This window comes from Gekko japonicus, unplaced genomic scaffold, assembly GCF_001447785.1.
Source record: "Gekko japonicus isolate JY-2015 unplaced genomic scaffold, Gekko_japonicus_V1.1 scaffold360, whole genome shotgun sequence".
NCBI lineage: Eukaryota > Metazoa > Chordata > Lepidosauria > Squamata > Gekkonidae > Gekko > Gekko japonicus.
This window is the reverse complement of record NW_015172015.1, coordinates 668,639-684,897: the sequence shown is the minus strand read 5'-3', so window position 1 is coordinate 684,897 and position 16,259 is coordinate 668,639. Positions and strand designations below refer to the sequence as shown.

General features: G+C 43.1%; 1 protein-coding gene across 1 annotated transcript in view; it reads left to right on the top strand.

Moving 5' to 3' along the window:
- The window catches only part of CCDC57 (coiled-coil domain containing 57), an 83,758-nt gene that overhangs the window by 40,941 nt on the left and 26,558 nt on the right, over nt 1-16,259 (top strand). Inside the window, exons 11-14 of the mRNA XM_015420350.1 lie at nt 4,373-4,580; nt 8,028-8,210; nt 11,976-12,049; nt 15,946-16,038. Coding sequence (XP_015275836.1) covers nt 4,373-4,580; nt 8,028-8,210; nt 11,976-12,049; nt 15,946-16,038 — 558 coding nt within the window. The remainder of the gene's footprint in view (nt 1-4,372; nt 4,581-8,027; nt 8,211-11,975; nt 12,050-15,945; nt 16,039-16,259) is intronic.

Sequence of the window (16,259 nt, the reverse complement as noted above, 5' to 3'; positions counted from 1 at the left end):
AAGCCTTGCTTTGACTGATCATAGGTCTATTATTGGTCTATTTTCAGTCAAAGCATGCAAAATTCCCAGCCGTGCCCTCTTTGAAAAACTCCATCATGTTAAACTCGGCGGTGGACCTCCAAGGCTGGCGGGAGTGCGAGGAAGCCCCACGAAGGCCCCTCGCCCCCCAATGGTCCCAGCCACCGCCGCCAGCCTTGCGGCTCCACTGCTGAGCCCCATCAGGGGCCCATACATCCCCGGAGGTGTGTCCTAAGGCCACACCCCCTGACATCACCGGAAGTGTGTCATAAGGCCACACACCCGCCCCCCAATGGTCCCAGCCACCGCCGCCAGCCTTGCGGCTCCACTGCTGAGCCCCATCAGGGGCCCAGCGGTAGACCTGCAAGGCCAGCGGGAGTGCGAGGAAGCCTTGCCAAGGCCCTCCCTGGCCCCAGACAGGCAGGGGTGGGGAGAGGCGGGGAGGAAGCAACTTACCCTCCCTCTTCTCCTGCCTCCTCCTGGCTGAATGAGGCCGGAAACGGGGTGGCTGGAAGCAGGGGGCGGGGCTTTGTCATGTGCCCCGCCCCCCGCACCTCACCTGGGGGAACGGCGATCCCTGGGGGAACGGCGATCCTTCGCGATCCCCCCGAATTGACCTCTGCATTTATCATTCCTCTGGGTACTGAAGCTTTGATGCTGCTAGATAACTGGGACAACTTTGAGTGTGAAGGTTTGCTTTTTCTTGTTGGGAAGGCAGTTCTCTTCCTTCAGTATTTTCAAGCATTTGTTAACTCAGTCACTGCAGGAGAGAAAAAGACAAAGCTTCTGGATGAATTTCATTTGTGTTTCTTTTGATCTGAACTCTGTTTTATCATGCCTGAGTTGCTCAACTTTGATTTCTGTGTGGTGATCTTGAGTGCTGGTGGCCTTTCTAGCCTGATAAAGGCTTTCAGGATGATGGTTCTGGTTCTTTGCTTATGCTGTAACTTCTGTTTTTGTCATGTTGGTTGAATGTTTGCTTAGTGTTTAAATTCTGTGGAAGTCAGAAGTCAGACACACACCTGTCTTGGGCAATAAAGTGCTCCAGTCAGTCCAGTAAAATTGCACAAGTCTCCTGCACATAAGGAAAGTACATAAATTATAGAAGAATGAAAGAATATTCCACAGCTTCATTCTTTTTTCTATATACTGTATGCTTTATTCAATATATCCAGTATTCTAAATGGAATATCTATAAGCTACTTTTAACAGCCCAACTCAGCTAACTTTTGGGGGTGGGGGGTGGGGAAGAAAGGCTACCTGCTGCACAAGCATAAAATGGGATATCCCACTTTCAAGTAGACTTGGGCTCTATTATTTGACAGATGGCAATCAGGGCTTTTCAAACTGTTGTAATGGCTTAAATAAACCAAGATGCCTCTTCAGCTCATTCACCAATACATTTAGCAAGGTTTAGTTCCATAGTAGAAAAGAGTTTGTGACGCAACCACGTCGATCACGTTGGGGGCGTGGCCCCGATCGTCGGAGGGAAAACTCTATGGTTTTCCCTCCGACGATGGGGGCCACGCCCCCAACATGATTGACGTCGCGACTCTGGACCCTGGAAAGGGTTGGGATCCCTGCTGGAGGTTTTAAAGACAGTCAGGTTAGTCACCGCCTTGTCTTTGACTAAGGCAGGGCAGTGGCACTACAAATATAAATATGTTAAAACATTTTTGAGTCTAGACAGGCCATTTGTGATCATTGCTCTTGTCTTTTGGTTGTACTACTTTTGATGATGACTGTTTTCATACATAGTGGCAAAGATGTGTTGTAAGAGATTATTTTGAATGTTGATACTCTAGTAGTATGCTGCACTCTAGTGGTTGCCTGGGAGCATCTTCCTGGGAACTCTCTTCAGGAAATGGTTCAGATTGAATACTTTCTTAAACCAGATCACAGAAAATTTTATATAGAAAGTTTGTTATAAACCAGTTAAGAAAATGATCCACTACCATATACCAGTTAAGAAAATGATCCACTACTACTGAAGTTTAAAAATATTGTTCTGGTTTAAATTGGAAATATAGGTTGATTAATGCATACCAGTGTATCACAACAAATTATATTTAATTAATACACACTTTTCATAAATATACAAGAACCTGATGGATGGCAATTTATGTTTGGTATCATGTGGATCTTCCTCATAATGGATGACTGGAAGTTGCCTTGCGCAGGCCAGGGAAGGCATGGGGAGGCATTTCAATGCCTCCCCGATCCTTCCAGGCCCCCCCGGCCCCTCCGCCTCAGAGTCGCGGGGGGTTGCTCTGTAGCCACACATGCAGAGGTTTCGGCTGTAGTGGGCGTGGCCAACTCTGAAGCCAGCCGGAACTCCGTTCCTGTGCATTCCTGCCCCAAAATAGCCCTGGTCTCACCTATGCGCAGCCCCTCGAATCTGTAGTCCAAAGCTGAGACGAAGGCTGAGACTAACTCCTCCCTGGATGGGCAGAAGCCTTTATTTGGATGGCTCCACCCCTGGGGTGGGTCCCTACTTTCCTGCACTTTTTCTTCAGAGCTGCTGGGAAATGTAGGCAGGGAGGTATGGCAGCCCCATTGTCCCCTATGGAGCACCTCCCCCCTCCAGAAGGACTACCAGATTGGCAGCCATTTTAAGGTAAACTGCTGCCTCTGCCTGGCAGCCATTTCGTTACAGAGGCGTTTCATTTTCAAGAAATAACTTGAATATATGATGTTGTCTTATACTACAAGGTCATCGGTTCATCTAATCTAGAAGTTGGAACTGGCAGCAGCTTTCTAAATCTGTACTAGTTTTCCTGAGATTGTGTTTAAGTGGAAATGCCATGATTGACCGCAGGGCCTTATGCATGTAAAACGCATACTGTATCACTGAGTGCACACAATGAGATGCATGGTAGGTCCCCAACTGGCTGCATTTCCAGGCTAGTTGTTATTGCAACTCATATAGGTTGAAATAATAATAAATAAACCTCTAAAGCATGGTATAGGGATTAGCATTCATACACTTTGAAAAATGTATAAGTTGTTTATTTGCCTTCTGATTTGGGAAATTACCTCTCCACAGTTAGGGGCTGCTGGATTGATTAATATGCAGTTGAAGTTGGATGTGTATTTTCCATTTTTAAATATATATTTCAACACCACAACGCCATGTGGTTGAGAAAAAATTTCTTTACACCCATTGCTGGCCATTCTGGCTGTTTTCGCTGAGTCATACACTCACTATCATGATCAGTCTCCTTTAGGATTGCCAAGTTGCGGCGGGGGATCGTGTGTCTTTGCAGAATCCGTGCCACGGGGACGGTGAGATGCGTTGCACCCGCCGTCGCCAGGACATGATGCTATGCATCGCTCTGGCAACGGGGCTCCAAACAGCCCCGTTGCCAGAGCGACGCGTAGCGTCATGTCCTGGCGACAGCGGTGCAATGCATCTCGCCGTCCCCGCAGCACGGATTCTGCAAAGACATGTGTAGCGGGAAATCTGAGACAGACCACCAGAGAATCAGGAAGGAGAGTCAACAGCTGTTTTTATTATGCGCACAGGTACAGCCAAAGCACTCAGGGCACTTTTCAACAGAGCTGTACCCAGAATGCAGGTGGAACAGACACTTAAATAGATTTTCCACAGAGTACAAAAAAATCATTTTTCCTGGTCATTTCTTAGAATTAAAATTATCACAACACATTGACCATGAGCCTGAAGCATTGTGTTCCTTTTCAAAACCACAAACATTCTTTGGCTGATCACATGTCCCTTGTGGGAAAGCTAGAAGTTTCCTGTCATCAGCCAGGTGTGAATCTTTCTTGATAAAGGAAGTAAGCAAGAAGTATGCAATAACAACAAGCAAGCAAGGTCAGCACTTCCCTAGTAACAGCCTAGCAATGCTTAATATGGTCATGCAAGCTTGTTTCCGCAAAGCCTCTATTTCTTTCTCTTATTCTTTCTATTTGCAAAAGCTATGTTCCCTTAATGATTTGCAAAAGCAAATGCGTTCCCTTAATGGACTTTTAATGCAAGCAAATTGCAGGTAAATGCTTCACATGCAGATCCCCCGCCGCGATTTGGCGAAATTTGGGAGCCCTAGTCTCCTTGGTTGACCTGGTGAGGCTGCTATCATGAAGCACATTCAGGTTAAATTATACCTATCACCTCACATCTGCCCAAAAGTTTTACCAAAGCACTCTTTCAGCTCTCAAGTTCTTAAATTTTTCTACAGGGTTTGTGGCATATCATTAAAATTATTATTTTTAAAACATTAGATCACTTTGCTTTGTGTTGACAAAATCCCTATTCTTATCCATGCAGCTTTGAGTCCTGTGTTTTCCTTTTGAGATGTAATGCTTGTCTGTTAAATTTTAGGTTACACTTAAGGATAAAGTTGGAGTAATGGAAGCAAGTTTTCTTTCTCCTGAGATTCAAAGGTTGCAGGAACAGAACAATAACTTGCGGGCAGTGATTGCAGAAATGAGGAGAGAAATGGAGACCCTTAATAATGAAGAATTTTCTTCAGACCACATCAAAATTAAAACACAGGATAAAAATAGGACTGCTGATACTGCTGAAGTTTCATTCACTCCTGGTAATAAAGTGGGCTCGTTTAAGTTTACTGTCCAGCAACATTTATATGTCCATTTTACATTTCTTTTATAATACATGCATCTCTTCTTAATAGTTACAAGAATGATATTCAAACAATAGATGTTCTTTTTATAATAGTTTTACTTTAAAAATTATGTGTTTGTGAGTGTACACACACACACACACACACACATATATGCATAAGTGGGGACCCGCAAACAACTTGCCACCCCCTGGCTATCCCAAATCCTGGAGATTTGGGGATGGAGCCTTGCGAGGATGAGGTTTGAGCTTGGAAGTAACCTCAGCAGGGTACAATACCATAAACTCCACCCTTCAAAGCAGCCATTTTCTCCAGGGAAACTGATCTCTTTCACCTGGAGATCAGTTGTAATTGAAAATCAAAAGGGGAAAACACTGCAATAAGATGCTATTTAGTAAATTTTCTAATTAATTACGATAATATATAGGTTTATCATGTGTGCAATAAAGTAATATAAACTAATACAAAGAACAAAGTGAATCCAAAAGTGCAAGGAGTTAAGCAAAAATCAACAATTGGTATAAGTGCTCTTATTCATAGAAGAATCATCAACATCAGTCATCAATCAACATAAGTCATCACACAAGGATCCCGGGTATAAATTCACTCGTTTTGATAAACTTCTTCAGTGAGACGAACAGTTATTTTACAATAATGTAAAAGGTATTCTCCAAGTTGTATAATATACCATCAAAGGTGACATTCAATCCACTGAACGGCTATATTGTAGAATTTCTGTATGGGCACCATCAACATTTCAGTAAAGAATTCAATCAGAACTTTCTGCCATTGGTATAACCTCCTGAGGAGTGCAGAGTTTGGGGAGGGGAGAGACCTCAGCTGGATATAATGCCACAGAGTCCACCCATTTTCTCCAGGGGGACAGATTTCTGTTGCCTGGAGTTCAGTTGTAATTCTGGGGGATCCCCAGGTCCCATCTGAAGGCTGGTAATCTGAAGCCAAGCAGCACCCTCTTGGTGACTAGATACCACCTGACTTGCATGATTCAACTAGGCCTGGCTGCTTGCTACTGTTCAACAGCAGCCACCTTATGAAAGTCAGTGTACTATAATGGCCAGAGCTTCAAAGTAGGGTTTGTGAGACCCAGATATAGATCCCCATCTTGCTGTGGAAGCTCACTGGGTGATTTTGGACCAGTCACATATTTTTAGCCTAATCTACCTCATAGGGTTATTGTGTGGATAAAAAGGAGGAGAGAATAATGTAAACTGCTTTAGTCCCCACTGTGGAGAAAGACCATTGTTTTCCTCAGTAGAAGCTGCAGGGAGAAAGGAGATAGAAAGCTGAAGACAGAGGGGCAGATAAAGGTAGGTGGGCTGTTGGGTGGGAAGGAGATGCCAACTCCAGGTTGGGAAATTCCTGGATATTTGAGGGGTGGAGCCTAGGGATGGTGGGGATTGAGGCGGAGGGGGACTTCAGACAGATATAATGCCATAGACTCAACCCTCCAAAGCAGTCGTTTTCTCCAGTGGAACTATTGTTGCCAATCTCCAGGTGAGGGCTGGAGATCTCCTGGAATTTCAACTGCTCTCCAGATGGCAAAGATCAGTTCCCCTGGAGAAAATGGCTGCTTTGAAGGGTGGAGTTTATGGTATTATACCTTGCTGAGGTGACTTCCAAGCTCAAACCTCATCCTTGCAATGCTTCACCCCCAAATCTCAAGGAATTTCCCAATGTGGAGCTGGCAGCCCTAAGAGGAACTGATCTCTGTATTTGGGCAATCTCTTGTGATTCCTGGAGAGCTGCTGCTGCCACTGCTACTGTGGGGGGGAGGAAGTAGGTGGGAGGCCGGGAGAGTGATGGGGCAGAAAGAGTGATTGGGTGGAGGCATGGAGGGGAGAGAGAAAGAAAAGGGGTAGCAGGAAGGAGAAAGAGTGTGAGAGAAGTAGAGGGAGAGGGGAAGAAACAGAGGTGGGGGGAATGTGATAGCTGTTCCTGCGAGTTTCTTGCGGGTCCCCACTTGTATATATTTGTATCATTTATGTGTTTGAGTTTAAATTATGCAGATACTAGTTAGCCAATTGTTTTAATTCTGTACTGAAATGAAAAATACAGTGTACCTTTTAAAAATAATAGTTATGACTTCGTAGATTGTGGAATAATCTAGTTCAAAGCAGGATATCCAAAGCTTCAAATGAATCCCTAATAAATGACATTCAATTTTGTTCAGGCCCATAGGCAGGATGTTTTTATTTGGTGGGGCCTTTAAACAGTCTTCCCTCTAAGATGAGTTAGTGTGAGCTAGCTCACAATTTTTTAGCCTCTGGCTCACACATTTTTGTCTTAGCTCAGGAAGGATGGTTCCAGAGCAAACTAATGTATGCAGCACCCAAATCGCTTGCTCACAACTAATGCCAGTAGCTCACAAAGTAGAATTTCTGCTCACAAGACTCCACAGCTTAGAGGGAACATTGCCTTTAAATAAGTTGGGGGGGCATCACTACACACTCCTCTGCACACACACCCAAGCCTAGGAGCACCCCATAGAAGCCCCCGATCTCTCATGCAGGCTGCCAAGGGAGAGGCATAGCGAAGGGTTGAGCCCCCCTCACCACACAGTCTGAAATGGAACTCCGAGTGCCACGAAGGGAAGGAAGAGCAGTGTGTCCCCCTGACTACCCTCCCTGGAGCCCGACTGCACAGCATCCCCATCCCCTTCTCTGCACCAGCCTCACACAGACTCAACCTGCTGGAGTTCCCAGCTGCCTGCCTGGCCTCACCTGGGGCTGTGTGTGCAGCAGCAACAGCAGCATAACAACCCAGCTCTGTGTGTCTAGCCTCATTGCCTTGCCCCCTGCCCAGGGAGGGCAGCCAGCGCTGGCTGCCTGGCCAGCCACTTGCTTGGCCTGGTGAGCCAGCCTTGGGCCTCGCTGCAGCTGAGTGGCGGGTGGGGAGAGCTGGAGCAGGCACAGGCGCATCCCCCCTGCCAGCACCCTTTTAGCCGGCACTCCCACTGTTAATAGCGGGGGCTGTGAGCACCTTGGTGGTGGCGGCGGTGCTCTCCACCCAGCTTGGCAAAAGTTGGAGGCCTGCGTGTTAAGTCGGGGGCCTCAGCCCCAAGCAGTGTTCCCTCTAAGCTGGGTTAGTGTGAGCCAGCTCACAGTTTTTTATCCTCTAGCTCACACATTTTTGCCTTAGCTCAGGAAAATATAGAAACAGGACAGATAGAGGATGGCATCACATGGATACTCCTGAAAACAGCACCACTGTAGGGAAGTCATGGCAGAGGAAACAGCTATGTGGAAAGAGCTGTATTCTGGTAATCGAACATATTTTGTACAACAATACATTATGGAGAAAATTATTTGCACAGATGATCAGCCTTTCAAAGCCACCATTACTTGTACAACATAATCAGACTGATAGATGTGTTTATTTTTTTAGATTATGTTCTGTCTTTGGAGGAAGAAATCAGAAAACTGAAGAATAAATGCTGGGCATTGAACAAGCAACTTGAAAATACATCGGAAATTCCTAGTAAATTCTTTGCAACTTCTTTGAATGCATCCCATTGTAATAAAAATACTCAAATTTCCTGTAAAGACCACATTTCCAAAAGAAACAGTGGTAAGAAACACGACCTCAAGTTCATTTAAAGCATGATAACTTTACTACAAGGAGAGCACTTTTATGAGGAGGTGGAGGGACTTTATCTCATGATCACAATCTCAGCTGATGGGCAGGCTAATATGGGGAGAAAGTGGGAGTTCAGATATCTCTACCTCCTGAATTTATTGCTTGACCTTTACAAAAGGGCAGCCATGTTAGTCGGTTTTAGCAAAATAAAATTATCACTTTGTTTCTATACATTCAAGAGCCTGTTGTTCACCAAGAAAAGCCCTCCCTGGCCCCAGGCAGGCAGGGGTGGGGAGAGGCAGGGAGGAAGCAATTTACCCTCCCTCTTCTCCTGCCTCCTCCTGACTGAATGAGAGCCGGAAGCAGGGGGCGGGGCTTCGTCATGTGCCCCGCCCCCCGTACCTCACCCGGGGAAACTGCGATCCCCCGCGATCCCCCCCGAAATGACCTCTGCTTCTGTTGATACAGCCCAAAATTGCATTTGCCTTTTCAGCAACTGCATCACACTGCTGACTCAATGTATGGTCTACTAAGACCCCTAGATCCTTTTTGCATGTCTCCCCCAACTATATAAATGCATGACTGTAGCATTTAAGCAGGCTTGTAAGGGAATAGGTGGTCCTTCAGGTATGCCGGTCCCAAGCCTTTAAAGGTCAACACCAGCACCTTGAATTGTGCCCAGAAACAGATTGGGAGCTAGTGTAGATGGACCAAGAGTGGAGTGATATGGTCCTTATGACCAGATTGTCAACAATCCAGCTGCAGCATTTTGCACCAGTTGAAGGTTCTGAACAAATTTTGCACTAATGGAATTGACGTTTTGCACCAATTGAAATTTTCAAGGGCAGCCCCATGCAAAGTGCATTGTAATTAATCAAGTGTAGCCATGGCATGCACCACAGAGGTCAGTTCCCTTCTGCCCAGGGAAGGCCACTGTCAGACTCTTGAACAAACTCACTCCCAACAACACTCTCTTGTAGTGATTTGTTTATTGAGATATGAAAATGTGTCAAGCTAAGCTCGTCTATGTCAGAACTGACAAGCTTGGCGCCAGTCCGGATATTATACCTAATTCAAACAATGACCCATCCAATCAAACTATCCATTCAGTCTGCCTAAATCAAGCATGCACTTCTTCCCCCCCCACACACACCTGCAAACCTACAGTTTCATTATGACAGGCTAGCTAGCAGAGACAGGCATCCAAGATCATTCACATTCTTCCCTGTCAGCAGGCCTCTTGAGAAAGTAGTCACAAAGCAGCTAAACAAAGCGATTCCCACATACAATCAGCATCTGCCCCCTCCCCCAAGGCCCCAATACATGATGATTACAGGTAGGGAAAAGAGAACAACAGAAATACATGGCAAACGAGAACCCGAATTTGACATTCTGCCCCCCTATCCCTTCACCCCCGGGGCTTCTTTTTTAAAAAAGTTTATTTTGATATATTATGGGAAAGGAAATATAAGGGTGGGAAGGGTACAAGGTGTGAGATATGACATAAAGGAAAATTTTATCAAATTTGTATCACAGCTGTTACATCTTTTCAGTCTTAATTTGTTTCCAGTTCTGTTTCTTTGTATAATTACTAAGATTAGTATCACATAATCGCTGACATATTCTGTTATGTTTCCTGGTAAGAGTCTAATTCTCTATAGTTCAAGTTGGAGTTTCTCCAAATTTATATTATGTATATTCATTATTTTTGGTCTTCAAGGTTTCTTTCCACCCAGTCATAAAATAATGTCCAGCTATTTTTTACATCTCATTTACTTCTGTCCTTCAATAGGTTTGACAATATATCCATTTCTGCTATTCCAAAAGTTTTTGTCAAAAGTTCCATTTCTGTTGGTATCTCTGCTTTCTTCCAGTTCTTAGCATATAGAATTCCTGCTTTTTTTTTGCTGCTGTAACTGCATGGATAATTAGATATTTTACTTTCTTATCTTTTACATTGGGCATAATATTAAGCAAGAACATTTCAGGTTTAAATGGTAGAGGTAACAAACATATTTTCTGTAACATTTCATGGACCCTTCTTCAATATAATATTGCCTCTTTACATTTCCACCAAACATGGAAATAACTTCCCACCCTTATCTTACATTTCCAGCATTTATCAGACTTTGGAGGATACATTCTAGCTAATTTCTCTGGTGTTATATGCAACCTATAGAACATTTTATATAAATTCTCTTTGAAGGCAACTGATTTTGTTATTTTAACATTTGTTTTCCATATTTGCAACCATTGAGCAAGATCAATATTATAACCAACATTTTGGGCTCATTTTACCATACAGTCTTTAATCACCTCATCCTCCATCTTTGTCTGTAACAAATAGATATAAAATTTCTTAATCAATTTATCATTTGTTTCATTTTAAAGTATGTCGAACTCTGATTGTTCTACAACAAACCCTTGAGGTTTGTCTTTAGCATATCTAGATTCAAGTTGCACTCTTGTCCATCAGTCCACATATATATTTTGTTCCTCTAGTTCTTCTTTGGGCTTCAACCTATCTTCTTTTCCTAATAAATCTTTGTATCTAAATATTTTGTTCTTCTCCGATAAACTAGGTTGCGTAAATGCTTCCACTGGAGAGACCAATTTCAGGATCTTCGCATATATTTTATGCCTAATTCTTTCCCATGTGAACAGTAATGCTTTCCTCACCAAATGATTTCTGAAGTATTTATAATTATCTGCCTTTTGATACCAGAGATAGGCATGCCATCCTAGCTTTAAATCATGTCCCTCCAATTTTAACAGTCTCGTATTTTCAATTCTTATCCACTCTTTAATCCATGTCAGTGCACAAGCATTGTAATATGTTCCCCGGTCAGGAAGACCAAAACCTGCATTTTGTTTAAAGTTCTGCAGTGCCTTCAATTTTATTCTAGGTTTCTTCCCTTGCCATATAAATTTTGTTGTTATTTTATTCAGTTCCTGGAAATATGATTGTTTCAAAAGTATTGGGATAGTTTGGAAAAGAAAAATAGGTTTAGGAAGCATATAAATGACAGCTGTAAATTATTCCATTTATCTAAATCTTTTCGGATTTCTTTAAGTAGTTTCATATAATTATCTTCCATCAGAGAGCTACATTTATTTGTCAAGGTAATACCTAAATATTTGACTGTATGCTCTAATTGAAATCCTGTTTTCTCTACCAGTTCTTTTGTTATAGCTTGTGTTATGTTCTTTGTAATAATCTTTGTCTTTTGTTTATTCACTTTCATTCCTGCCATCTCTCCGAATTCCTTGAAATTCTTCGTCAAGTTGTCTATAGAAGTGCTGGGATCTAGCTAGCAGAGACAGGCGTCCAAGGTCATTCGCATTCTTCCCAGTTGGGAGGTCTCTTGAGAAAGTAGTCACAAAGCAGCTAAGTGAAGCGATTCCCACACACTCACCCACACTCAGCATCTTCCCCCCCCCCAGACCCCAATAGGGAAAAGAGAACAACAGAAATACATGGCAAACGAGAACCCGAATTTGACATTCTGCCCCCCTCCTGGCCACACCTGTAGTCCTGGGTCTAAGAGTATCCTCAGACTACAAACCTGTTCCTTCAAGGGGAGAGCAGCCCCATCCAAATATGGTTACATTAAGTTAATTTTTAACCCAAACCTTTTACAGTGACGGACCTATATTTTAACGATCCTGTTTTGAGCAGATAACAGAGTATTAAGAAGAATACAAAACACTAGCATGCAGTGATGTGTCTCCTTTTTTTGCTCCTTTCCTTTCCAGATGAAATTACTGGAGCTTCTTTGAAAAAGCATGAAGCCAAAGCTCCACATGTGGATTTAACAGGAACACAAGTGGTAGGGAAACTCTGAGATACTTATGGGTATATAAGTAAATTCAACAATATAACACTTATAAAGGCCAATGAATGTTTGAGAACAGGAAGTTGTATACTACCAGCCTTTCATCTGCCCTGATTATCTCCCGCACTGCAATTCCCTTGTGGATCCCATACAGGCCTGTAGCTACCACGGGGCCCATGGGGCCTGCCCCCCCGTGGTTTTTATGGGCCCCTCCCCCAATCCTCAGCTTCACCTCCCTCCCTCCAGTCCCCTCACCCCCAATTGATCGCTGCCGCCGCCCCCTCCTCCCCAGCCTTAGATGGAGCCGGCCTGCCCGCCTGCCTTGGCCAGCAAGGGAGCGGTACAAGCCTGCTGGCCTCCTTTGATAGAAATCACTGCAAAGGGGGACTTTTTCGGCAGTACAGAAAATCTGGGCAAAAAGAGCTTTGCTTTCAACTCAACCGTTACCATAACTTGCCTTAGAAACAGAACTGGATTAGTTAATGAGCATTGATTTAATTTGGATTACCTTGATATTTTTATTGCTTGTTAGATTTATATCACATGGTACTCTTATCTCATGGTCTATAGGGTGGCACACAGAGAAATGATTAATTAAGATAATCCAATAACAAAATAACTACCACAAGCAGTGACTCACCACTACCTACAGTGTCTAACATCAAGGAACCATATACATGTATGTATATGTATATGATGCACTTATCCTTCTTTCTGTCCATCCACATACCCACCCATCCAGGAATGCTAAGGAATAAATGTGACTCCTGATGCTATTAACTTCAGCAATGCCTTGCTTCTCCACCACCACCCCGCCGCGTATGAGACGAAGGGGCTCACGGCGATGCTGAACTGTCTTGGATCTTTGAGATCCAAGCCACTTCAGCAGCACCTTGCTTCTTCTCCCCCCAATACTAAAATACATTAAAATGCAGAGGATTTATTATTTATTTATTATTTAGACGTATGAGCATGGCATGGCAGTACCGCACAGACATATAATGGCAGGCCCCCTGAGAAAAACATTGGCCCCCTGAGCAAAAAGTTGTTAGCTATGGGGCTGATCACATAATCTCTAGGTTAGCCTTTTTTTGGTGGTTAGAAGATGTCCCTCTTCCTCCTTTTACTAGATGTAAAGATGGTAGGGTACAACTCTAGTCAGTACTTTTATTGGCATAGGTTATAAGTATAAATACAACTCAAGATTTTGTTGTGTTTAGAAATTAAGCCTGTATATTTTTTCAGACTTAATTTTCTGTAAATTGTAATTGACATATTTGCTTTTTAAAAAAAAATTAAAAGCCATACTGGGTACCTCTGCTATCCTGATCTGCAGCATAGGCATTAGAATTAATCTCTACCCTTGGATTTCCACTAGGGGGCATTGTGACTCTATCTGTCTGGCTGTGTGTGAGCTAAAGACACGTTATTCCACTCTAATCGAATAGGATGACCTAGAAGTACAAAAACCTTGGTTTAATTAAATTGGGCTGTTACCACCAATGGCCTGCCTTATTGTTTGGGGAAATTAGTTAGGCAGCAGGCAAGGCCAGAGGAGTACAAGGGATCTGTACACCTGTCTACACCAAGTTCCAGTACAGTCGGAAGACTCCAAATTTGAAGAGCAAATTAAATAGTTTTTATTGAAGTATTTCTCTAATTACAAGCACACTAAACATTCAAAAAGAGCAAGCAATACAGAACTAAGAAAGCAGAGGTGATTGATAGTGAATAGAGGGGTCAGTTACGGGGTGATACAACTTGTCCAGACGTGCCGGGGTCCATGGAGATGAGATTATGGCCCAAACCAAAGGTTTAGGGGGTGAACTGCCAGTTAGCATCAGGGGCAGACACACAAAATCTGAGGCCATGTGCTCTGATAGATATACACATTGGAAAACAAAGCAGGCCAGTGGGAAGCCTTAGGGGCTGGTCTCAGGTGAGAACAATAGATTTTCTAGACCAATAAGGAGTCCATGCAGGTGTGGTACCAGGCGGAGCATAATTCAGGTGTGACCAATGAGCTTCCAGGGGGGCAGAGTCTAGCTGCATAATAACTCTTGATGGGAGTACCAGTGGCATCTGAATAGATATAATGACCCTTGATGGTCCAGTCTAGGTGAGTTGAATAGGTTCCCAGATTTAAACAAAAGGTGTAAATAGGTCCCTGATTAGTGTCAGGAAGGATTGCTAAATATCTGAATGTATGATTGGTTTATCTTGGGATGGAGTAGGAAAGAGCGCTTTGGAGACAAAGGATTCTCACATAGACATAGGGTCACACAAAAAGGGCTAGGTGAAGTTCTGAAGATAGAGGGGCTATGCATCAGGTGGCCTCTGAATAGCTTTAGAAATGCAGATACTACACCTGGAGGAACCTGCCTTTGTTGTTGCTGCTGGAGGAGGGGAGGTTGAATATTGCCTTGGAGGGCTGCCTTGTATGAATACCTGAATATGAAATCCCCTTTTTGCAGAGTGTTCACACGCTGACTCTGAGGTTCAAGCTGAGAGGGCTTGACTTTTGGGGGACTTTGTTTCAGGTCAATAGTGGGGTGCCCCTGCTGTTAGGGCTATCCATGCATAAGGCAGCACCTCTGGGCTACAGGGCTTGGCTACAAAAGAGATCTTGAACACTGTTAAAATACATCAGCAGCATATATCGGTATCATATGAAAGGGGATTAGCTAAATTTGCAGCTATGCAAGGTAAGAGGAAAATGTAAGATTTATATCTAGCTTCACTACAATTCCAGATCAGTATTTTTCACATTGGACATTTCTAGTAAAATATTCTTGTTCAGAGTGGCTGGTTTCATTTAAATGCCACTAAATACAAAAAAATGTTTCAAATTTGAACAGTCACAAGTTAACCTTGACTACCAAAAGCCATCTCAGTGAAGGCCTTGCATCACTTCTCTGCATCTTCTTAGTGTGCAAAGCTGGTGAACTTGAACAGTTATTGTGATCTCCCACTCTCAGCAGATGTAGGAGTTCACTGTGTAGGCCACCAGCCACAAGTTGTTTTGGATTTCTTAGGTTAGAGTCAGACCCTTGTATTTTGTGCGTGAAAGGCAATGACAGACCATCACTAAAGCTTGAAATAGTGTTGTAATGGGCTTCCAAGTAATCTATCCCAACCAAGGGATATTCTGCACCAGTAGAGCTTTTGAGCACTCTCCAAGGGCTGCACCATGTTCAGCTTATTTTAGAGGACAGCCATGTTGGTCTGCATTAGAACAGCTAGATTCAAGTCCAGTAGCACCTTCAAGATCAACAAGATTTTTGGGGTCTAAGCTTTTGATGTGCATCTTATTATACTAGCATAACTTTAAGGCTATGGGTGCTTGATTTGAATCCAGGTATCTTTTCATTTAACTTTTTCTTTTATTGTCTTGGCACAAATAATGCTGAATTTCCTGTGCTCACATGATTACTACACTTGGGATTTTATACCCAGGTTATTTTAAATCATATTAACTCAACATACCTGCAAGTTGGGTATTTCAGGACTATACATATTGTAGCCCAGAGGTGCTGCCTGAACCCTAGGGTAGCCCCAACAACAGTGACACCCCACTTTCTTTCTTTCTTTTATTTCCCTCTCCTAAAAAGGAGAGAAGTTTTACTTTTACAATTCAGAAAATTAGGAAAGGTATATAGAGGAGTAAAGAAAAGTGTTGAGTGATGTTAATGTATTAGTATATTAATCTTTTAGTATTAAAGTTAAAGTCAATAGCTTCTTCTGCAGTTGGATAATCTTCTTTTCTTCTCTCTCTGTTAAAACAAGCAATTAATATGTTAGTAGTGTCCTTTTGGGATTAATATTACTTTTAAAGTATTATCCGAAAAAGTCTTTAGACTTTGGGGTCTTTCCCTTTTTTGTCTCTTAAGTTATATTTTGGACCGGTCGCTCCTTTAGCTTCCTCGTCCTTCACCTCTCCCTCCGAGCTGCTGTCTTCCTCGCTAGTTCCCGACATCCACTTGGCAAGTTCTGCCTCTTCTTCTGTACTGGCGTGCCTCTTCAAAAAGTCTTGAGCCTTGAAGATAGAGTCTATCTTTTCTCTTCTGTCTTTAAACTTAAAGACCAATCCTTCGGGCACCAACCATCTGTAACTGATTTGATGACTTTGTAAGAACATGGTCAATCCTTTATAGTCCTTTCTTTTCATTCTGATTTCAAAAGGAACATCTTTCAAAATCCTGAT